At 45.7% G+C, this 20,738-nt stretch overlaps 1 protein-coding gene across 2 annotated transcripts in view; it reads right to left on the bottom strand.

Moving 5' to 3' along the window:
* The window catches only part of LOC311253984 (uncharacterized protein), a 40,018-nt gene extending 20,021 nt beyond the window's left edge, over positions 1 to 19,997 (bottom strand). The window contains exons 1-2 of one of the 2 annotated variants that reach the window (XM_084384412.1): positions 19,795 to 19,997; positions 227 to 366 (exon numbers count right to left, since the gene is read on the bottom strand). In XM_084384412.1, the coding sequence (XP_084240538.1) occupies positions 227 to 366; positions 19,795 to 19,981 (327 nt within the window). In that variant the 5' untranslated portion in view covers positions 19,982 to 19,997. Of the gene's footprint in view, positions 1 to 226; positions 470 to 19,794 lie in introns of those variants that run through there. The other variant, XR_014622125.1, reaches the window with a different exon arrangement.
* Positions 19,998 to 20,738: the final 741 nt, after the last annotated feature.

Raw genomic sequence — 20,738 nt, 5'->3', positions numbered from 1 at the left:
ACTTTTCCAGGCCTGGAAAATTAGTTTTTAAAATTCCATGACTTTTCCAGGTTTTCCATGACCGTGGGAACCCTGGCTATAGAAATGCAGACCATTTACCATTTGCCTGTCCCCACAAGTATAGTAAAACAAACCTGGATATGCATGTGTGCGTGCACACATTCTTGAGCCCAGATATGTTAATGAAATGAATAAAGTTTCCCTTTAGATGTGCTGGAGGACTTACAGGCTTATGGTTGATGAAGGCCAAGCTGCATTCCTCAATGCTGTGGCGAACCACTTTTACACCACAGCCACGGCCAGCTTTGTAAGCCGTTGGTGGAAGCAAGGCTGGCAGCTGCCTCAAGGCGAGTTCCCCAACGCCATCTGTAGAAAGACATTATAGGCATCAATACGATGTGGAATGGCATACCTGTGATTTTGTCATTCAGTATCCAACTAAAATAGAACCTATGCTAACAGTTACATGCAGCCAAAGGGTCCTCTGACTGGCTAATGTGCTTCCTTGCCCTGTGCTTTTCAAAATAAAAGTTCTTCCGTTTGATAATGTCCACAAAAATATTGCTGTATTATAGACACTACCCAGCAAACATTTTGACGTCTATTTGACGTCTAATCAACGTCGGTCAGGCAGGTCGATTCGACGTCTAGCAGAGGTGCTGAAATTAAAGTTTTTCTGACGTCGGTCATTTTGACGGCATCAATTCACGTCGTTTCGACGACATAAAAACGGCTCACAGAGCAGGCTACTTCAATTATTACGTCGTATAGACGACTTTTCAACGTCTCTACGTGGCGTCTATTTGACGTCTAATCAACGTCGGTCAAGCAGGTCGATTCGACGTCTAGCAGAGGTGCTGAAATGAAAGTTTTTCTGACGTCGTTTTCATGACCGACGTCATTTCGACGGCTCTTAGACGGCATCAATTCACGTCGTTTCAACGTCGTTTCGACGGCATATCAACCTTTGTCAAAATACACATGTAATGTATTGCATTTAAAAATATGTTTACCTAAATCGAGTTTCAACTAGTGCCTACATAACTGGCATTACCACATCCATACATTCTATTACAAGCACAGCTCTTGTGCTGTAGCCTATAGTCTACATGTGCAATTCTCAATGCTCTAATCTGCAACTATTTAAATTAACTTATCAATTTCAGCAAAAAAAATCCTTAAAATGCAAAGAGGTCAAAAAGTCCAATAGACAACACCAGCAAATTTCACATTTGCCAACTTAAAATATCACAGGAATGGTGAACCTGGTTAAAACTTTCATAGTAAATAAACTCAGCTGTGATAAAGTTAAAAATACTCGAATAATGTTCACCCATACTGTAAAATACAAGTAGTACATGGACAAATCTCAGGTAAAAAAAAAAAGAAAGAAAAAAAAGACAGCATTCAGGACCAGATATATGTAACGAGTTATCTATATATTGAATAATTGAATAAAAAACGAACATGTTTATTGGAACAAATGTTTTATTGACTTTCTTTTTATTGCAGTCCTGTGGGGGTCTGCCCTTTGCCCCCGCTTCTTGGTGGGGCATGTTTAAGTTGGTTCTGAATCACACTCTCTATTTCTGCATCTGTGGCCTTTGGACTCCATCTCTTCACAGCAGCTGGAGAGAGGGCATAAGAAAAAAATGAAAAAATTCACAGAGCGCCTATTCAGAAGTTAATGCACTTTATAGATGGCAAGAACAAATTGTTTTGGGAGTTGAAAGAGTAATGAAAGAACCACTTCTGAGAGCCACTCAGTAGCCTGAATCTGATGGTTCCTAATAAAGCCAGTAGGCAATAACAGTCTGTGCTATGGTAGCCCAGCTTAGCCCAGGATAGCCACATGCACATGAAGCCCATTCAGTAATTTCAATTATATCAATCTTAGTTTCTTACACTTGATGACATGGAACATCTTTGTGGCTTTAAAAGGCACAACACAGAGATGCAACACTAAGCATAACTTCTCTTTCATGCAGGTGCCTGGCTGTTCACACAGGGAGCACAATAGAGCATTAGAGGTTTTCTTTTAAAGGACAATTCCATTTCATTTCAAACATGTGCTACAGTTTCGGAATACATTTACTCTAAAAGAATGAATTTGAAGATATTCCTCACTGTTGCTGCTGTTATGCATTAGCACCTCTGTCCAAGCATCATCACAACAGCATAAAACAGTGGCGGACGGCTCTGAGGCTGTATCCAAATATTCATATTCATTCAAGCCCCCCCATTCAAGTGTGTGTGTGTGTGTGTGTGTGTGTGTGTGTGTGTGTGTGTGTGTGTGTGTGTGTATCTCACCTGGTGTGCGTCTCACAATAAACCTGTGAAGTGAGGTAAATTGGACAAATAGTTATCAAAACAGGTCTATGCGAGGGACAGAGACACACAAATAGATTACTTTTATATGTAGAGAGATAGTGACATTGATTAACCTCTGAAGTCAATAAAAATGTAAAAATTTTAGTACGCCTAAAATAAAAAAAAACTGTAAGGATGAATAACTGCTTGTGGCTTCATCTGAGCATGTCAATGGCATTATGGGGCTGTAGCCACACTATCAGTGAACACTTGTTTCAAATTTGAAGAAGATGGCACAAAGTATGACCATTCTACACCTACGCTGTGATTGACAGATAACCAGCCACACTGTCAGTCACGTCTCTACAATAAGCTGGCGCCCTCTGCCGTGGCGGTCGTGTAGCGACACCAGACAACTATCAGCATGTGTCAACGGTTAGACCCCGGTTATAAGACGATTTCTGGCCACATATCAATGTCCGTGGACCAGATAGTTTTCGGGAGCTGTTATGGACCGTACCCACCAAACATTAGACGTCTGATAGACGTCCAGATCATGTCTATATTGCGTCCGTCGGTCCAAGACCAATTCTGGACCACTACACGACGTGCAAACTAGGTCTGCTATTTGGACGTCTAATCATGACCCCACTTGGACGTCAATATGCAGTTGAACATTTGAACGTCGGGCTAGGTCACTTATTTCGACGTCTAAGACAGGTGCAGGTAATTGACATGATGTAATTTATTTATTTACATTATTATTATTATTATTATTATTATTATTATTATTATCATAGTAGTAGTAGTAGTAGTAGTAGTAGTATGGGCATGATGACATATTTTGTGATTAAACATTATTTTTGAATAAAAGTAATATTTTTGTTTGTTTACATTTTTGTTTTTCTCTTTTAAAATAGTGTTATTCAGTTTATTACAACAATAAAGATGTAGCCTTTGGGGGAAGGGGGGGGGGTGTTACAGTCAACGCCATGGTGATTGGCTGAGGCATTGCGTCATCAACGTACATCAAAAGAGCCACTCCCATTGGCCCAGGTGTTTCTCTACGGTGAAAGCAAATGGCCGCTCGGCTCTGTGCACCTTCGACCTCTACAACAACCTACACAGCAATCCGAAAATCAGCGTCGTCCACTAAATTGCAGGTAAGTTCGGTCAGCACATAGACCCATAAGTTAATTTTATGTTCATTTATGCATTTATAGCGTTTGCCGTTTTAGCTTTATGCCTCAAACCTGTTGTTGCTACAATTAGCATTACATTTGCTAACGTTAGCTTTTGAACACGACCAATTTTGTTTAACGTACAACGAAACCGGCGAAAAATAAATACATGGAGTGAAGCGCTGGAGCCGTGGGCCATTACACGACCGTTATCGGCAACAGGCCTCCAGTGTTAACAAGCAGGAGGGCCATTGTGTTGAGCTGGGGAGCGGCCGGGTGTTAGCAGCGGATGCTAACCGCTAACGCTAGTCGAAGTTGGCATCGAGCTACCTCACAACACAGCCATCTTTCATGTTACTGGTCGAGGCTTTATTTGTCGGTGACAGCCGGTTATGGGTCCGCGGCTCCAGCGCTTATTTCTTTTTCTTTGACGTGCTGCTGCTGAGATAGACAGAGAGAGAGAGAGATTAGCACTTGCTAACAACCGGGACAGCTAATGGGGCTAGCAGCACAGACCAATATACAGGCGGCGGGGGGGCGCTTCAGACACAGCCACGTAGGTTTGCAGCCAAATGTTTAACAATTTAGTGCAGTGGAGTACTGTATTGTAAAGTGTTAGTAAGGTGTTTCTAAATCCTTCTTATCCTTTTGTCAGGTGGTGTTTGGTCCTCTTTTGAAAGTGAGTGAGGTGTCTACACATGGATGAACTTCTGCGTCATGACAGCGAAGATGAACGTCGGAGCTAACCCTTTTTTTTTTTTACACGTTTGTATATACTGCCTGCTGTTGTATTGTCAACTGACGTCTGCAATTAAAAATTGGTGACAAAACAGTCAGGATTTGATTGTGATTTATTATAACGTGACTGTAGAAACGTGTCCAGAAGGTAGGAACCTGTTTTCCTGTACCAGCTAATTTTACTGTAGCGTCATTTGGTTATGCATAGGAACTAAACCAGTAAAAAAAAAAAAAAAAGAGTAATATGAGTTTTTTTTAATTTGACGTAGAAAAGACGTCCACAACGACCATATTTGGACTAGAAATGGCCCCTGCACGGCGGTACTGTGGACGTCATAAATGGACGTCAAGTATACGTTGAAAGAAAGACGTCGTCTGGAGTAACAGTCTGCACCTTGAGGTGACCAAAATTAGACGTGCAAAAATGACTTGGAAAAGACGTCGTTTGGACGTCTCTTTGCGCAGTGGGTATGGTCCGTCCCGTTTTTGGTATATGTCAAGCGACACCTATAGGCCTGGCATATGAACTACAGCGTTTTTGGTTGATCCGCCTAGATGCAAATATTCTTGAAACAATGCCGAGGAGAAAAAATAACGTTTTCGCCCGTCTGGACGGCCCCTTAAAGTGTTTTGGTTCTGTAACGATGCTAAACCGATAGTTGCACAGATGTTCGGCTCGGTATAGCATCGAGCACCTCACGTAGCCTGTGAGCTAACTCAGGGCTACCCAGCAAACATTTTCTCGACCTGCGTCTAGATGAAGACGTCCAGTCAACGTCGCGTCACGTCGTGACTTTAATTCGACTGTTTTTCAACATCATAAAATAATATCATGGCAAATATGACCTAATTAAATATGCATTTTAGAGCGGTTTAACTGAATAAACACTGCCAGAAAACGCTTTCTCGACCTGCGTCTAGATGAAGACGTCCAATCGACGTCGCGTCACGACGTGACTTTAATTCGACTTTTTTTCGACATGTGAGCATTAGGGGGAATACGATCTCAAAGAAAACATATTTAACTGAAAAAACACTGTCAAGAATGATTTCCTCTATCTACTGCTGTGTCGAGATGCAGATATCCAATCATGTCGGGACGTCTGATTAACGTCGGGCAGGCAGGTTGATTTGACGTCTATCTGAGGGGCTGAAATGACCAACGTCATTTAGACGTTGTTTCAACGACCTATCAACGCACGAATGTTAAAAACTATTCGAAATAATGGAAATATGTTCGTGAATTTAAGAAAATAATGTAGTATCATATTGGCAATGTGGGCTGAAATGTTTGTGATTCTAGCATCCATCTAGGAACTATTTTTCCTCGCGTAGTTAGCGCACCTAGTGGTTTCCTACGCATGCGCAAGAAGAACTTTGCAGTGTCAGTTGACGGGGAGGAGACACAGACACCTGTGAAAGGTGAGTTACTAAAAGTACTGTAATTTAAAATGAAACCGTGTTTGGTAAGACATTATACGTTTATCAGTTGCATGTTAGAGTTTTGATTTTGTTGCTGCATCGTGTATTGTTACAGATAGCTGTTTTTTTTGCTTTTATTCGTAACCGAGCGGCGGCTAGCAGCCGAGTTAGCTGCCGTGTGAAACTAGCCCTGAGTTAGCTCACAGGCTACGTGAGGTGCTCGATGCTAAACCGAGCCGAACATCTGTGCAACTATCGGTTTAGCATCGTTACAGAACCAAAACACTTTAAGGGGCCGTCCAGACGGGCGAAAACGTTATTTTTTCTCCGTCTTCCTCAGCATTGTTTCAAGAATATTTGCATCTAGACGGATCAACCGAAAACGCTGTAGTTCATATGCCAGGCCTATAGGTGTCGCTTGACATACACCAAAAACGGGACGGACCATACGGTCCATACCAGCTCCCGAAAACTATCTGGTCCACGGACATTGATATGTGGCCAGAAATCGTCTTATAACCGGGGTCTAACCGTTGACACATGCTGATAGTTGTCTGGTGTCGCTACACGACCGCCACGGCAGAGGGCGCCAGCTTATTGTAGAGACGTGACTGACAGTGTGGCTGGTTATCTGTCAATCACAGCGTAGGTGTAGAATGGTCATACTTTGTGCCATCTTCTTCAAATTTGAAACAAGTGTTCACTGATAGTGTGGCTACAGCCCCATAATGCCATTGACATGCTCAGATGAAGCCACAAGCAGTTATTCATCCTTACAGTTTTTTTTTATTTTAGGCGTACTAAAATCTTTAAATTTTTATTGACTTCAGAGGTTAATCAATGTCACTATCTCTCTACATATAAAAGTAATCTATTTGTGTGTCTCTGTCCCTCGCATAGGCCTGTTTTGATAACTATTTGTCCAATTTACCTCACTTCACAGGTTTATTGTGAAGAGTGATCCAACCTACATGTATGAAACCCTCACATTGCTGTACTTAGAGTAGGGCTGGGGCGACGCGTCGACGTCATCGATTACGTCGACGCAAAAAATACGTCGACGCAAAAACTGTACGTCGACGCGTCAACCGACCAAAACAAAAAATGGTGGCAGCGAGTAGCAGCAACGCCAGTAGCCCTTTTCACACAGACGCCGTATTATCGCCGCAGCGGCGGTTCGCCAATTCTCCGCCGTTGGTTGTTTACACATAGCCGAGCAGCTCCGACGTAAAAGACGAACCAGAGTGTAATTCACACAGAAAGCCGGCGCCGCGGCTCCAAAAGAGGCGTGACGGTACACGTCATGGTGATGACGTGTGGTTTTTTTCAACGTGTTTCCCCGGTGTCCACCTGTTAATCTAAACATGTAGGCCTACCTGCTGACTGTTTATCATCATATGAATGCTGTTATAATGTGCTGTGATGAGATCCTGACCCACCAAACATCCTGGAAAGTGACAAAGTTACGTTTTTCTCTAAATGACATAATTAAATAATCACCATCAGTAAACAGGACGCTGTCTGACTCTTTCACTCCCGGGGAGGGAGGCTGTTTTCTGGGGGAAAGCTCACTGAAGTCTCGGTGGAGGGCTGACCGTCCCGGTGATTTTTTTCACTGTGACAAACACTTGGTGAGTTAAAAGTTTTTTGCCGGGGACAGATGCTGTTTTTCGGCCAGAAATGTGACGAAGAGTCGGTCGGACCGACAGGCTGACAGACACTTATCCATGAATAACTGCGGTATTATTGGACCTGTTTAGTTATCACACAGTGAACACCATCAGACCGACACGCCCTCACTCCGTGCCGCCGGCTTATCTGTTCACACTGGTTCGGTTCGCCATTAATGCGCCTCTGATACCTCCGGAGGAGCATCAGAGGCGGAGGGAAATTTCACCCCTCGCCGCATCTGAAACTTTCACACAGAGGCGGATGCCGAGAATTGGCGCAGGATCCCCGCATGCAAATGGCAGTGTGAATGGGGCTACTGAGTCAGCTGACGCTGAACTCAGCAAAAAAAGAACACGTATTTCGAAGGTATGGGACTATTTTACAGTAAAAGGGAGCAACTCTGTTGTTTGTCAGCTTTGTAAAATGGAAATGGCCTATCATAAAAGCACGATGGCTATGCACCAGCACCTCAAAGTGCTGAAAGACATGAGGCTGCTTGCTATTCATTACTTGAATTTTATTTTGGAATTTGGTAATTAAGAGCAATAAAAATGTATTGGAATGAAGAAATTTGTGTTTTTCCATTGAGATACATAAATTAGCATATGTAAATTGCTATATAGGTCAAATTATGGGGAAATAATCGCTAATCGAATCGAATCGGAATAGAATCGAGTTGAAAAATTAATCGTTAGATTAATCGATGCATCGAAAAAATTTTTATCGATTACAAAAATAATCGTTTTGCCCAGCCCTAACTTAGAGTAGCCTATGGATGGGAAAATAGCACCTGCCATGTGGTTTCTGCGTAATTAAATAATAATAACATTTAATAACTCTCTGAATGACTCAGTATTGTGCATGTAAAGATGTATATTATTACATTACTGCATTGTTTGTGTTTTGTCCTGGGATGACAATACAAGACTTCCATGAATGTGCATTCGAGAGAGGTAAGTTTGCTTTGTATTCCAGCCGGCCTGTTATGAGCAAATTTCTATACTATAGATCCATTTCATAACATGTTCCAAGTGATACAATTAAGTGGGCTATAGGACAAAGCATAATACATCCCTGGCATGAGTGAAGCTTGCCTGCTGACATGTAAACAAAAATGACTGTCACAACTGCCATGAGCAAAGAGCAAAATCATTTGTTTATAGTGTACAGTAGCCTGCTACTGTACACTCTTGGTCATTGTACAGAGTAGACAATATGATTTGCTTGTACAGCACCTTAAAAAACTCACTGTAGCCTATATTCATAGGCACACCCAGCCTCACTTTCAATATAACACACTTGCATTCTGTAATCACCGTCAGTAAATAATAATATGGAAACAATATAAAATATCTTTCAACAAGAAAAAAAGATGCACAATGTTCAGCTGTCAGAAATTAAAAACTAGCCTCATCTCTTTTCATATTTGGTTGTGATCACTCCTATTCCTCAGCTCTCTCAGCTCTCAGCAGCCCGCGATCGCAGCTCCTTTGATGTGAACGCGCACAGAGCACAAAGCTCAGAGCCGGACAATGACCACCGTCGTGATACAGTTAGCTCTGACCGGGGCTTTAGGTTTTGTTGAGCCGGGTTATGAACACAGAGCCTGGAGATGTTGAGCCTCCTTCGTAGTAAAGGCCTGAGGTCTACTCTTCATGTAACAACTGCGCCACCTCGTGGCTAAACATCAACTGCATTGAAGTCAACAAAACTTCATACGTTCTCATTTTCAAATGATTATGAATACTATTATTTTTATTTGAAGCCGGGTCAGTCTTGACTGTGGGTGTTGGGGACCTCTGTGTCTGCTACCCAGCAAACATTTTCTCGACCTGCGTCTAGATGAAGACGTCCAGTCAACGTCGCGTCACGTCGTGACTTTAATTCGACTGTTTTTCAACATCATAAAATAATATCATGGCAAATATGACCTAATTAAATATGCATTTTAGAGCGGTTTAACTGAATAAACACTGCCAGAAAACGCTTTCTCGACCTGCGTCTAGATGAAGACGTCCAATCGACGTCGCGTCACAACGTGACTTTAATTCGACTTTTTTTCGACATGATAACATTAGGGGGAATACGATCTCAAAGAAAACATATTTAACTGAAAAAACACTGTCAAGAATGATTTCCTCTATCTACTGCTGTGTCGAGATGCAGATATCCAATCATGTCGGGACGTCTGATTAACGTCGGGCAGGCAGGTTGATTTGACGTCTATCTGAGGGGCTGAAATGACTAACGTCATTTAGACGTTGTTTCAACGACCTATCAACGCACGAATGTTAAAAACTATTCGAAATAATGGAAATATGTTCGTGAATTTAAGAAAATAATGTAGTATCATATTGGCAATGTGGGTTTCCTACGCATGCGCAAGAAGAACTTTGCAGTGTCAGTTGACGAGGAGGACAGACACCTGTGAAAGGTGAGTTACTAAAAGTACTGTAATTTAAAATGAAACCGTGTTTGGTAAGACATTATACGTTTATCAGTTGCATGTTAGAGTTTTGATTTTGTTGCTGCATCGTGTATTGTTACAGATAGCTGTTTTTTTTTTGCTTTTATTCGTAACCGAGCGGCGGCTAGCAGCCGAGTTAGCTGCCGTGTGAAACTAGCCCTGAGTTAGCTCACAGGCTACGTGAGGTGCTCGATGCTAAACCGAGCCGAACATCTGTGCAACTATCAGTTTAGCATCGTTACAGAACCAAAACACTTTAAGGGGCCGTCCAGACGGGCGAAAACGTTATTTTTTCTCCGTCTTCCTCGGCATTGTTTCAAGAATATTTGCATCTAGACGGATCAACCGAAAACGTTGTAGTTCATATGCCAGGCCTATAGGTGTCGCTTGACATACACCAAAAACGGGACGGACCATACGGTCAATACCAGCTCCCGAAAACTATCTGGTCCACGGACATTGATATGTGGCCAGAAATCGTCTTATAACCGGGGTCTAACCGTTGACACATGCTGATAGTTGTCTGGTGTCGCTACACGACCGCAACGGCAGAGGGCGCCAGCTTATTGTAGAGACGTTACTGACAGTGTGGCTGGTTATCTGTCAATCACAGCTTAGGTGTAGAATGGTCATACTTTGTGCCATCTTCTTCAAATTTGAAACAAGTGTTCACTGATAGTGTGGCTACAGCCCCATAATGCCATTGACATGCTCAGATGAAGCCACAAGCAGTTATTCATCCTTACAGTTTTTTTTTATTTTAGGCGTACTAAAATTTTTACATTTTTATTGACTTCAGAGGTTAATCAATGTCACTATCTCTCTACATATAAAAGTAATCTATTTGTGTGTCTCTGTCCCTCGCATAGACCTGTTTTGATAACTATTTGTCCGATTTACCTCACTTCACAGGTTTATTGTGAGACGCACACCAGGTGAGATACACACACACACACACACACACACACACACACACACTTGAATGGGGGGGCTTGAATGAATATGAATATTTGGATACAGCCTCAGAGCCGTCCGCCACTGTTTTATGCTGTTGTGATGATGCTTGGACAGAGGTGCTAATGCATAACAGCAGCAACAGTGAGGAATATCTTCAAATTCATTCTTTTAGAGTAAATGTATTCCGAAACTGTAGCACATGTTTGAAATGAAATGGAATTGTCCTTTAAAAGAAAACCTCTAATGTGCTATTGTGCTCCCTGTGTGTACAGCCAGGCACCTGCATGAAAGAGAAGTTATGCTTAGTGTTGCATCTCTGTGTTGTGCCTTTTAAAGCCACAAAGATGTTCCATGTCATCAAGTGTAAGAAACTAAGATTGATATAATTGAAATTACTGAATGGGCTTCATGTGCATGTGGCTATCCTGGGCTAAGCTGGGCTACCATAGCACAGACTGTTAATGCCTACTGGCTTTACTAGGAACCATCAGATTCAGGCTACTGAGTGGCTCTAAGAAGTGGTTCTTTCATTACTCTTTCAACTCCCAAAACAATTTGTTCTTGCCATCTATAAAGTGCATTTAACATCTGAATAGGCGCTCTGTAAAAATGTTTATTTTTTTCTTATGCCCTCTCTCCAGCTGCTGTGAAGAGATGGAGTCCAAAGGCCACAGATGCAGAAATAGAGAGTGTGATTCAGAACCAACTTAAACATGCCCCACCAAGAAGCGGGGGCAAGGGGCAGACCCCCAAAGGACTGCAATAAAAAGAAAGTCAATAAAACATTTGTTCCCATAAACATGTTCGTTTTTTATTCAATTATTCAATATATAGATAACTCGTTACATATATCTGGTCCTGAATGCTGTCTTTTTTTTCTTTCTTTTTTTTTTTACCTGAGATTTGTCCATGTACTACTTGTATTTTACAGTATGGGTGAACATTATTCGAGTATTTTTAACTTTATCACAGCTGAGTTTATTTACTATGAAAGTTTTAACCAGGTTCACCATTCCTGTGATATTTTAAGTTGGCAAATGTGAAATTTGCTGGTGTTGTCTATTGGACTTTTTGACCTCTTTGCATTTTAAGGATTTTTTTGCTGAAATTGATAAGTTAATTTAAATAGTTGCAGATTAGAGCATTGAGAATTGCACATGTAGACTATAGGCTACAGCACAAGAGCTGTGCTTGTAATAGAATGTATGGATGTGGTAATGCCAGTTATGTAGGCACCAGTTGAAACTCGATTTAGGTAAACATATTTTTAAATGCAATACATTACATGTGTATTTTGACAAAGGTTGATATGCCGTCGAAACGACGTTGAAACGACGTGAATTGATGCCGCCTAAGAGCCGTCGAAATGACGTCGGTCATGAAAACGACGTCAGAAAAACTTTCATTTCAGCACCTCTGGTAGACGTCGAATCGACCTGCCTGACCGACGTTGATTAGACGTCAAAAAGACGCCACGTAGAGACGTTGAAAAGTCGTCTATACGACGTAATAATTGAAGTAGCCTGCTCTGTGAGCCGTTTTTATGTCGTCGAAACGACGTGAATTGATGCCGTCAAAATGACCGACGTCAGAAAAACTTTCATTTCAGCACCTCTGCTAGACGTCGAATCGACCTTCCTGACCGACGTTGATTAGACGTCAGATAGACGTCACGTAGAGACGTTGAAAAGTCGTCTATACGACGTAATAATGACATTGATTGAAGTAGCCTGCTCTGTGAGCCGTTGATATGTCGTTGAAACGACGTGAATTGATGCGGTCTAATAACGGTCGAAATGTGGTCGGTCATAAGACCGACCGCAGAAAAACTTTCTGTAGCGGACTGGGTGCTTGTGTACCACTCATGTTATGTGTAGATCACTGGGTGATACTGTTGTTATCAAGGTGAAATGTTAACGTTAAGGCAGTTACTGAGTTTCCTGAATGTCAGTGAACATATCCCAAGTTTAGAAACTGTCAGTCAATTGCAGCTACCTATGACAGGGAGTGTGTGAGACTACTTGTCTGTGATTGGATGAGACAGAGAGGTCAGGGGTTGTTTTTGGGAGAGAGATCAGGAAGTAGAGAGGAGCGTGTGTGGGGACTTTGAGAGTGTTTTGATTATTTTGGCGTTGGCTACGGCCCACAGTAGCCTGTGTTAAAACGAAATAAAAGAAGAGAGAAAACCCAGCTGAACGTCTCAAGCTCCTCATTTTAGGGACGTTACATTTGGTGTCAGAAGTGACGAACAGAATTCGCCTGCACCGGGTGACATCGGGCTAGCTGCTGCGGTGACTTTGACTGCATCTGGGAAGCATGTTGCCGCGGGACCTTTCCGGGATCAAGCGGGAGGAGGACGCCGATGGACGGGGACATTACAGCCCGACCGTGGGTTGGAGGGCGGCCGAGCACAGAGACCGGGTGAGAGAAATCACGGTGAGGATGGCTGCCGAGACCGGCTTGGGCTCGTCTGGCCGCTCCAACGACAGACACGCCGCCCGTGGGGACACGGCCGCGGCCGAAATTACGGACATGAACAGACACAGTGAGCCGCGTGGCGGAGCCCTCCCACCCTCAATGAAAACCCCCAGGTATGATGGCAAAGCTAGCTGGGAAGCATTTCATGCCCAATTTGAACTGTTAGCCCAGGCCGGCGAGTGGTCTACTAAAGAGAAAGCCCTCCAGCTGGCAATGTGCCTTACTGGTGACGTTCTGTCCAGCCTGCTGCTGCTAAGCCCTGACGATAGGAGAGACTATGATGCTTTAGTGGGGGCTCTGAAGAGGCGGTTTGGGCTCTGCTCAGCAGCTAGCCTGCTGCGCTCTGAACTGTGTAGCCGTCAGCGACGCCCTGGGGAGCCGCTAAGGGATCTTGCTAACGACATTGAGGGGCTACTTCACCGCACCTATGCTCACATGCCACCTGCCATCCAGAGTGAACTGGCCCGAGACCATTATCTTCAAGCTCTGCTACCAGCTGACCTGCGTGTCCAGACACTACTAGCTCACCCAAGGTCTCTACAGGAGGCTTTGGAGTTAGCAACAGAGAGAGAAATGCTGGACGCTGACTCCTCATTCAACAGACCACCACAGTTGAGGGCTGCTAGTGGGACTGAATTGAACGCAACAGAACCTGCCTGGGTGGGGGAGCTGACCCAGCTAGTGCGAGCTGCCACTCTGAAGGAGGAGCGACAGCCCAGGCAACAGTCAAGGGTCTGCTGGGGATGTGGTCAGCCCGGCCATCTGGTCCGGCATTGCCCACGCAACCGTGAGAACCAGGGAAACGAGAAGGGGACCGCGTGATCGGGACGGCGCGGGCCCCCTGTACTGTGTCCCAACCTTCTCCAGAGGAGGATGTAGCGCAGCGCACCGGCCAGGTGGGGGTGTTACAACCATCAAGTGACTTGGACGGTAAGCTTGAACGCCTAGTAGTCCTGGGCCGGACCTGGGTAGGAGATTGCTGGTACACTCCTGTGACTATTGGGGGTACGTGCTGCCCTGCGCTGGTGGACACAGGTTCGTCAGCAACCCTGGTGAAACCTAGTTTGATAGGAAATAAAACAACCATTTTCCCCACCATGGTGAAACTACAGACAGTAACAGGAGAGCGTGCTCCCATGGTGGGGGAAGCACTAGTGACTCTGGCCGTGGGGAAGAAGTCAATTCGCTGCCCGGTGTGGGTGGCGGCTCTAGATGATTGTATTCTGGGGCTGGATGTTCTCGGGGCATTGGACTGTGTCATTAACACAGGGAGAGGAACGCTCACTTTTCCTGATGGACATGTTATCCAGATGTCGAGAAGGCCACCCCATCCTGGCTGCTCTGCCACCCACACCATTACAGTTCTGGCAGGTGAGGCAACGGCTGCCGCGGAAAACTGCTGCACCTCCTGACTCCCACCACGTCTGCCACTGGTTTACACCCACAACCAGTCCCTGCCTCTCTACCTGACAACAGAGAGAGAGTCTTGGCTGTGAAAGAGGTTTGGCAGAAAAATTGTGATGGACTGACTTCTAGTGAACAAGGTCTGCTGTGGCAACTCTTGCTGGAGTTTAAAGACTGTTTCTCACTTTCAGAGGATGATGTGGGCCAGACAGATCTCATACGACACAACATTGACACTGGAGATGAGCAGCCCATCAGGATGAGACCTCGGCGCCTCCCCCTGGCCAAGCAGGCGGCGGCAGATAAAGCCCTGTGTGAGATGCAACGGGCTGGACTCATTGAACCCTCCACCAGCTCCTGGGCCTCTCAAGTTGTCACGGTCCCCAAAAAGCTGAAGGGGGATTGGCGGTTCTGTGTGGATTTCAGACCCATCAACAAGGTGACAAAAAAGGACCCTTACCCCCTCCCACGCATTGATGAGGCCCTCGATACAGTGTCAGGGTCCTCCTGGTTCTCCTCTCTGGACCTGCGCAGCGGGTACTGGCAGGTCCCCCTCGCTCCTGAGGCCAGACCTAAAACTGCCTTCATCACCAGTGGGGGCTTGTGGCAATTCAAGGTCCTCCCTTTCGGGCTCTGTAATGCCCCCGCCACATTTGAGAGACTAATGGATGAGGTCCTTGCTGACATTCCCCGCCAGGAGTGTGTGGTGTACTTGGACGACATCCTGGTTCACGGGGAGACCTTCGAGTCAGCTCTCATGGCCCTCAGACGGGTGCTGGAGAGGGTGGCGGCAGCGGGCTTGAAACTGCACCCCCAGAAATGCTGTTTCATGAGGCGTGAGGTCACATTCCTGGGCCACAGACTTGGGGGAGCGGGTGTCAGCACCGTGGAGGATAAGGTACGAGCTGTGAAGGACTGGCCCACCCCCAGCTCTGTGCAGGACCTAAAGAGCTTCCTGGGCCTGGCCTCCTACTACAGAAGGTTCGTTAGGGGGTTCTCCTGCATAGCTGCACCACTATTTCGCCTGCTGCAAAAAGGGGAAGTTTTTCTGTGGACAGAAGAGTGCCATGCAGCGTTCACTTCACTACAGAGAGCCCTAGTGGACGCCCCAATTCTTTCCCCACCTGACCCCTCCCTGCCCTTCATCCTCGACACAGACGCCAGCAGTGTTGGCTCCGGTGCTGTGCTGGCCCAGGTGACACCAGAAGGTGAGAGAGTAGTGGCGTATCACAGCAGGACATTCAACAAGGCAGAACGTCGCTACTGTGTTACCAGGCGGGAGCTTCTTGCTGTGGTCAGTGCCATACGGCATTTCAAGTATTACCTTGGGGGCCTCCATTTCACAGTCAGGACTGACCACTCAGCCTTGCAGTGGCTCATGTCTTTCAGAGAACCAGAAGGTCAACTGGCAGGCTGGATTGAAGAGCTACAGGCATATGACTTCACTGTGATCCACAGACCAGGGGCACGACATGGAAATGCTGACGCACTGTCCCGCCGCCCCTGTGACACTGATGGCTGCCAACACTGTGAGAAACGGGAGGCTCATGAGGCAAAGTTACAACAACCTGATGTGCAATGTGCAGCTGTGGGTCCCGAGCAGGCGTCAGCCAGTATTGGGCTGGCAGCTGTGGATGTGGCAGAGTGGGAAAGTAAGCAAGAAGAGGATGTTGACATCAGACCAGTGCTCACATGGGTGGCGATGCAACACAGACCAGCATGGGAAGAGGTTGCGATGTTGTCGCGAGCCACAAAAGGACTCTGGTCGATGTTTGTAAACCTGCGTGTGTGTGATGGGGTGCTGCAGAGGGGATGGAAAGAACCAGCTACAGGAGAGACGCGGTGGCAGGTGGTGGTACCACGGGCCCTGAGGGAGATGGTGCTCCGGGCAGTACATGGAGCCCCAGGATCTGGCCACTTTGGGATCACCAAGACACTACGCCGCCTCCGACAGGGGTTCTACTGGGGCCAACTTAGGCGGGATGTGGAAGACTACTGCCGACGCTGTGACAGCTGCACTGCCCGGAAGGGCCCCACAGACAGATCTCATGCCCAGCTCCAACAGTTTCCGGCAGGGTGCCCCATGGAGAGAGTGGGGATTGATGTCCTTGGGCCGTTTCCTCTCACAGAGAGGGGTAACCGCTACATCCTCACTGCCATGGACTATTTCACGAAGTGGCCTGAGGCGTACAGCCTGCCAAACCAGGAGGAAGAGACCGTAGTGGACGCACTGGTGGAGGGAATGTTCAGCAGGTTTGGGGCCCCTGAAGAAATTCACACTGACCAGGGCAGGAATTTCGAGTCCCGTGTGTTTGCAGCCATGTGTGAGAAGCTGGGCTCCCACAAGACCCGCACCACACCCCTCCACCCTCAGAGTGATGGCCTGGTTGAGAGATTTAACCGCACACTGGCACAACAGCTTGCCATAGTGACGGCTAAACACCAAAAGGACTGGGATACTCACGTCCCCCTTGTGCTGATGGCATACCGGTCTGCTGTCCAGGACTCCACTTCCTGCTCCCCTGCCCTCCTCATGCTGGGAAGGGAGATCCGGACCCCAGCAGAGATGATGGTGGGCAAACCCCCTGACGCCTTTGTAGACCCTCCAGGCCCCGACTATGCCAGGAGGCTCCAGGACCGTTTGGAGTCTGCTCACGAGTTTGCCAGAGGTCAGCTGCTTGGTGCGGGGGTGAGACAGAAGAGGAACTACGACGTGCGGGCCAGAGGCCGTCATTTTGAAGTGGGAGAGTTGGTTTGGGTGCATAGCCCCCAGAGGAAGAAGGGCAGGTGCCCAAAACTGGACAGTGAGTGGGTGGGGCCTTGCCAGATCCTGGAGAGGCTGGGTGAGGTTGTGTACAGGGTCCGGTTGCCACTCAGAGGACGGAAAGTGGCCCTGCATTGTGATAGGCTGGCTCCCTACCGGGGCGTGGCCTCCCCAGAGAGACAGGAGGTTGGGACACAAGGGACGCAGGACATGGCTGGCGCTCCGGGCCTTTCCCCTGGTGAGACACGGCCTCGGAGGAACCGCAGGCCTCCTGTCCACCTGAGAGACTTTGTTTGCCCCCTCGGGGGCGAGGGACTTTGAGGAGGGGGGGTAGTGTAGCGGACTGGGTGCTTGTGTACCACTCATGTTATGTGTAGATCACTGGGTGATACTGTTGTTATCAAGGTGAAATGTTAACGTTAAGGCGGTTACTGAGTTTCCTGAATGTCAGTGAACATATCCCAAGTTTAGAAACTGTCAGTCAATTGCAGCTACCTATGACAGGGAGTGTGTGAGACTACTTGTCTGTGATTGGATGAGACAGAGAGGTCAGGGGTTGTTTTTGGGAGAGAGATCAGGAAGTAGAGAGGAGCGTGTGTGGGGACTTTGAGAGTGTTTTGATTATTTTGGCGTTGGCTACGGCCCACAGTAGCCTGTGTTAAAAGGAAATAAAAGAAGAGAGAAAACCCAGCTGAACGTCTCAAGCTCCTCATTTTAGGGACGTTACATTTCATTTCAGCACCTCTGCTAGACGTCGAATCGACCTGCCTGACCGACGTTGATTAGACGTCAAATAGACGTCAAAATGTTTGCTGGGCTATGTCTGCGATGGAGTCGAGCCTTCACAACATGTCTAAAAAGGAAAGGATGAAGAGTAGCCTAATTTGAATACTGCCGAAGCCCTGAAGATGTTTCATAACTTGGACAGTCGTGATTCTGATGGAGGGGCTCAGAAATGAAAGCGATCTTTCCTGGGTACACGAAAACATCTCCTCAGAGAGTGACTCAGAGTCTGTACCGAGGAAAATGAGACGGCTTTCCCCGGCGGCTACGGCATACAACGCTCAAGGTGAGCTCCGCTGCCCTGCGCTAAGTTACAGCCTGGACTATTCACTTATTCTGCTGCTCATATGGAGGAATGGGGGCTTACCATTTTTCAGACAAACGATGGCAATAAATCGCTTCAGGGACATAATGAGGTTCCTGCGCTTTGACAGGAAGGAGACCCGACATGTGCGTCTGCAGGACGACAAGTTTGCCCTGGTGCGGGCCACTTGGGACCGGTTCATCCAGACTAGTGTAGCCTGCTACAAATCCGACGCTAACATCACGATTGATGAGCAGCTGTTCCCCACAAAGGCCCCCTGCAAGTTCACCCAATATATGAGGAATAAGCCCGATTAATTCGGAGTCAAATTTTGGTTGGCTGTAGATGTCAACTCTAAATACATGTTGAACGGGTCTCCGTGTCTGGGGAAGGAGGAGACACGGAGCGCAGGTCGGCTCGTGGGAGAGAGTGTGGGGCTGAGACTGGCGGAGCCATTCCTGGGGAAGGGAAGAAACATTACCACAGACAATTTCTTCACGTCCCTAAAACTGGCCACCGCCTTACAGGCAAAGAAGACCAGCCTGGTTGGCACCATGGGCAAACAAAAACGGGAGTTGCCGCCCACCGTGAAACAGCAAGCGGAGCTGTTCAACACGAAGGTGCTGAAGTGTGGTGATGTGACTCTGACTTTGTACCAGGGAAATTAAGTTTGTTAAAATGTACATTTCGGTGTGATTTTGTTTTTTTTTAAAAACATCATGGCACAATGAATGCATTCATCACTCAATTGGGTATTTACATGAGAGATTGTAGAGTTTAAAATGTAGCGGTCAAAATGACGCTTATGGCCCTTCTAGTGTTATCTGCCTTGTTTAGTTTTTATATCTGTCTGCTATCCCATATACTTAATTGTACTTACATTAATGTGATTAATATCTTTTTTATGATGCCTTGTTGTTGAAATGTACTATACAAATAAACGTGTCTTGCCTAGTGAGCTTTACCATAATTTATTCACTCAAATATTTTCTTTAAAAATGGCTGATATTGAAGTAAATACAAAATTAGGCTTCAGACTTGTTATGCCGAGAAGTGCCTGCCTGCTAAGAACTGCATGCCCGTCATGGGAACGTGCACAACTAACAAAAAGAAAAACAGTATCAAGGTCACTAAGTTTCTGCCCGTGTTTTCCCAATTAGGCTACATCTAATAATATATAACTACAATTAGACTCTCATCGGCCGGTAGTGTGTTGCAGCTGTTCAGAATATAGCCTATTCACAATGACAAACATACAATGCCTATAAAGGTACATAACGGGGTTAAAGGGAAATTTAAAAAGTGGTATGCTAACCTTGGATCCTGTGTGCATTCCAGGACTGCACCATTCGCTCAAGTCCAATCTGAGCCACCTGACAGGTAAGTGTGGACACACAATACTGTGTCAAGTTGTCCTCCATGTTGAGTTCCTCCTGGTCTACAAGGTGGATGAGAGCCCTTTTCAGTGGGTAGGTTACCCTGTTATTAACGTCTGGCCACATCCTTTCAACGATATGATTCTGTCATTTCAAAAGAGTAAAAACAAAATGTTAAATTTAACTTCATTAAAGACAATTACTATCTGCATCTAATCGTAATCACTGAATAAAAATCAATTTCCTATGACAACAAAGATCAAGAACCCAATTAGTTTGGTGATTTTTCATGCATGGGAAGTAGGATTTTCCGCAGAAGAAGAAGAAGAAGAAGAAAAAAACTGGAGATAACAATAAGGCCGGGACCCCTAATGTGTATGCTGCCTGGCCCCTAATAACCATTAACCATTACAAATGAGAAATTTTCTTCCTGAAATTTGGCTTTGTATTTGTACATCTATTGTGGCATCAGCTTGACAAATTATGCATGTCTTTGACTGGTGAGAAAATAGAATAGAATAGAATCCTTTATTGTCACTGTCAACATTGTCACTAACATTTACTGTGAAAATACGTTTAGCAGCTCCACATGGCAGTAGGACAGTAGAAAAATAAAAACAGTATATATAAAAGATACACAGATAAACAGTATAAAAACAAGTCCCCATAAATATGGACGTGTGCATTAAAGTGCAAGGTGGTGCAAAAGTGCAAACAATAGTGGGCTCATAGTGCAATGGAGGAGGAAGGAGGATGTATTGCACTTGGCAGTGTGTGTATGTATGTATTCAATGTCAGTCCTTGCGTGAGCTGGAAAGGGGTGTGTTAGGTTTAACACTAACAAAATACACACAAACAGACACGGACTCAGAGTTTGTCTTTC

Source organism: Pagrus pagrus (assembly GCF_965226575.1).
Source record: "Pagrus pagrus genome assembly, contig: HAP1_SCAFFOLD_104, whole genome shotgun sequence".
Taxonomy (NCBI): domain Eukaryota; kingdom Metazoa; phylum Chordata; class Actinopteri; order Spariformes; family Sparidae; genus Pagrus; species Pagrus pagrus.
The sequence above is the reverse complement of the archived record's forward strand: the minus strand, read 5'-3'. Positions and strand labels throughout refer to the sequence as shown.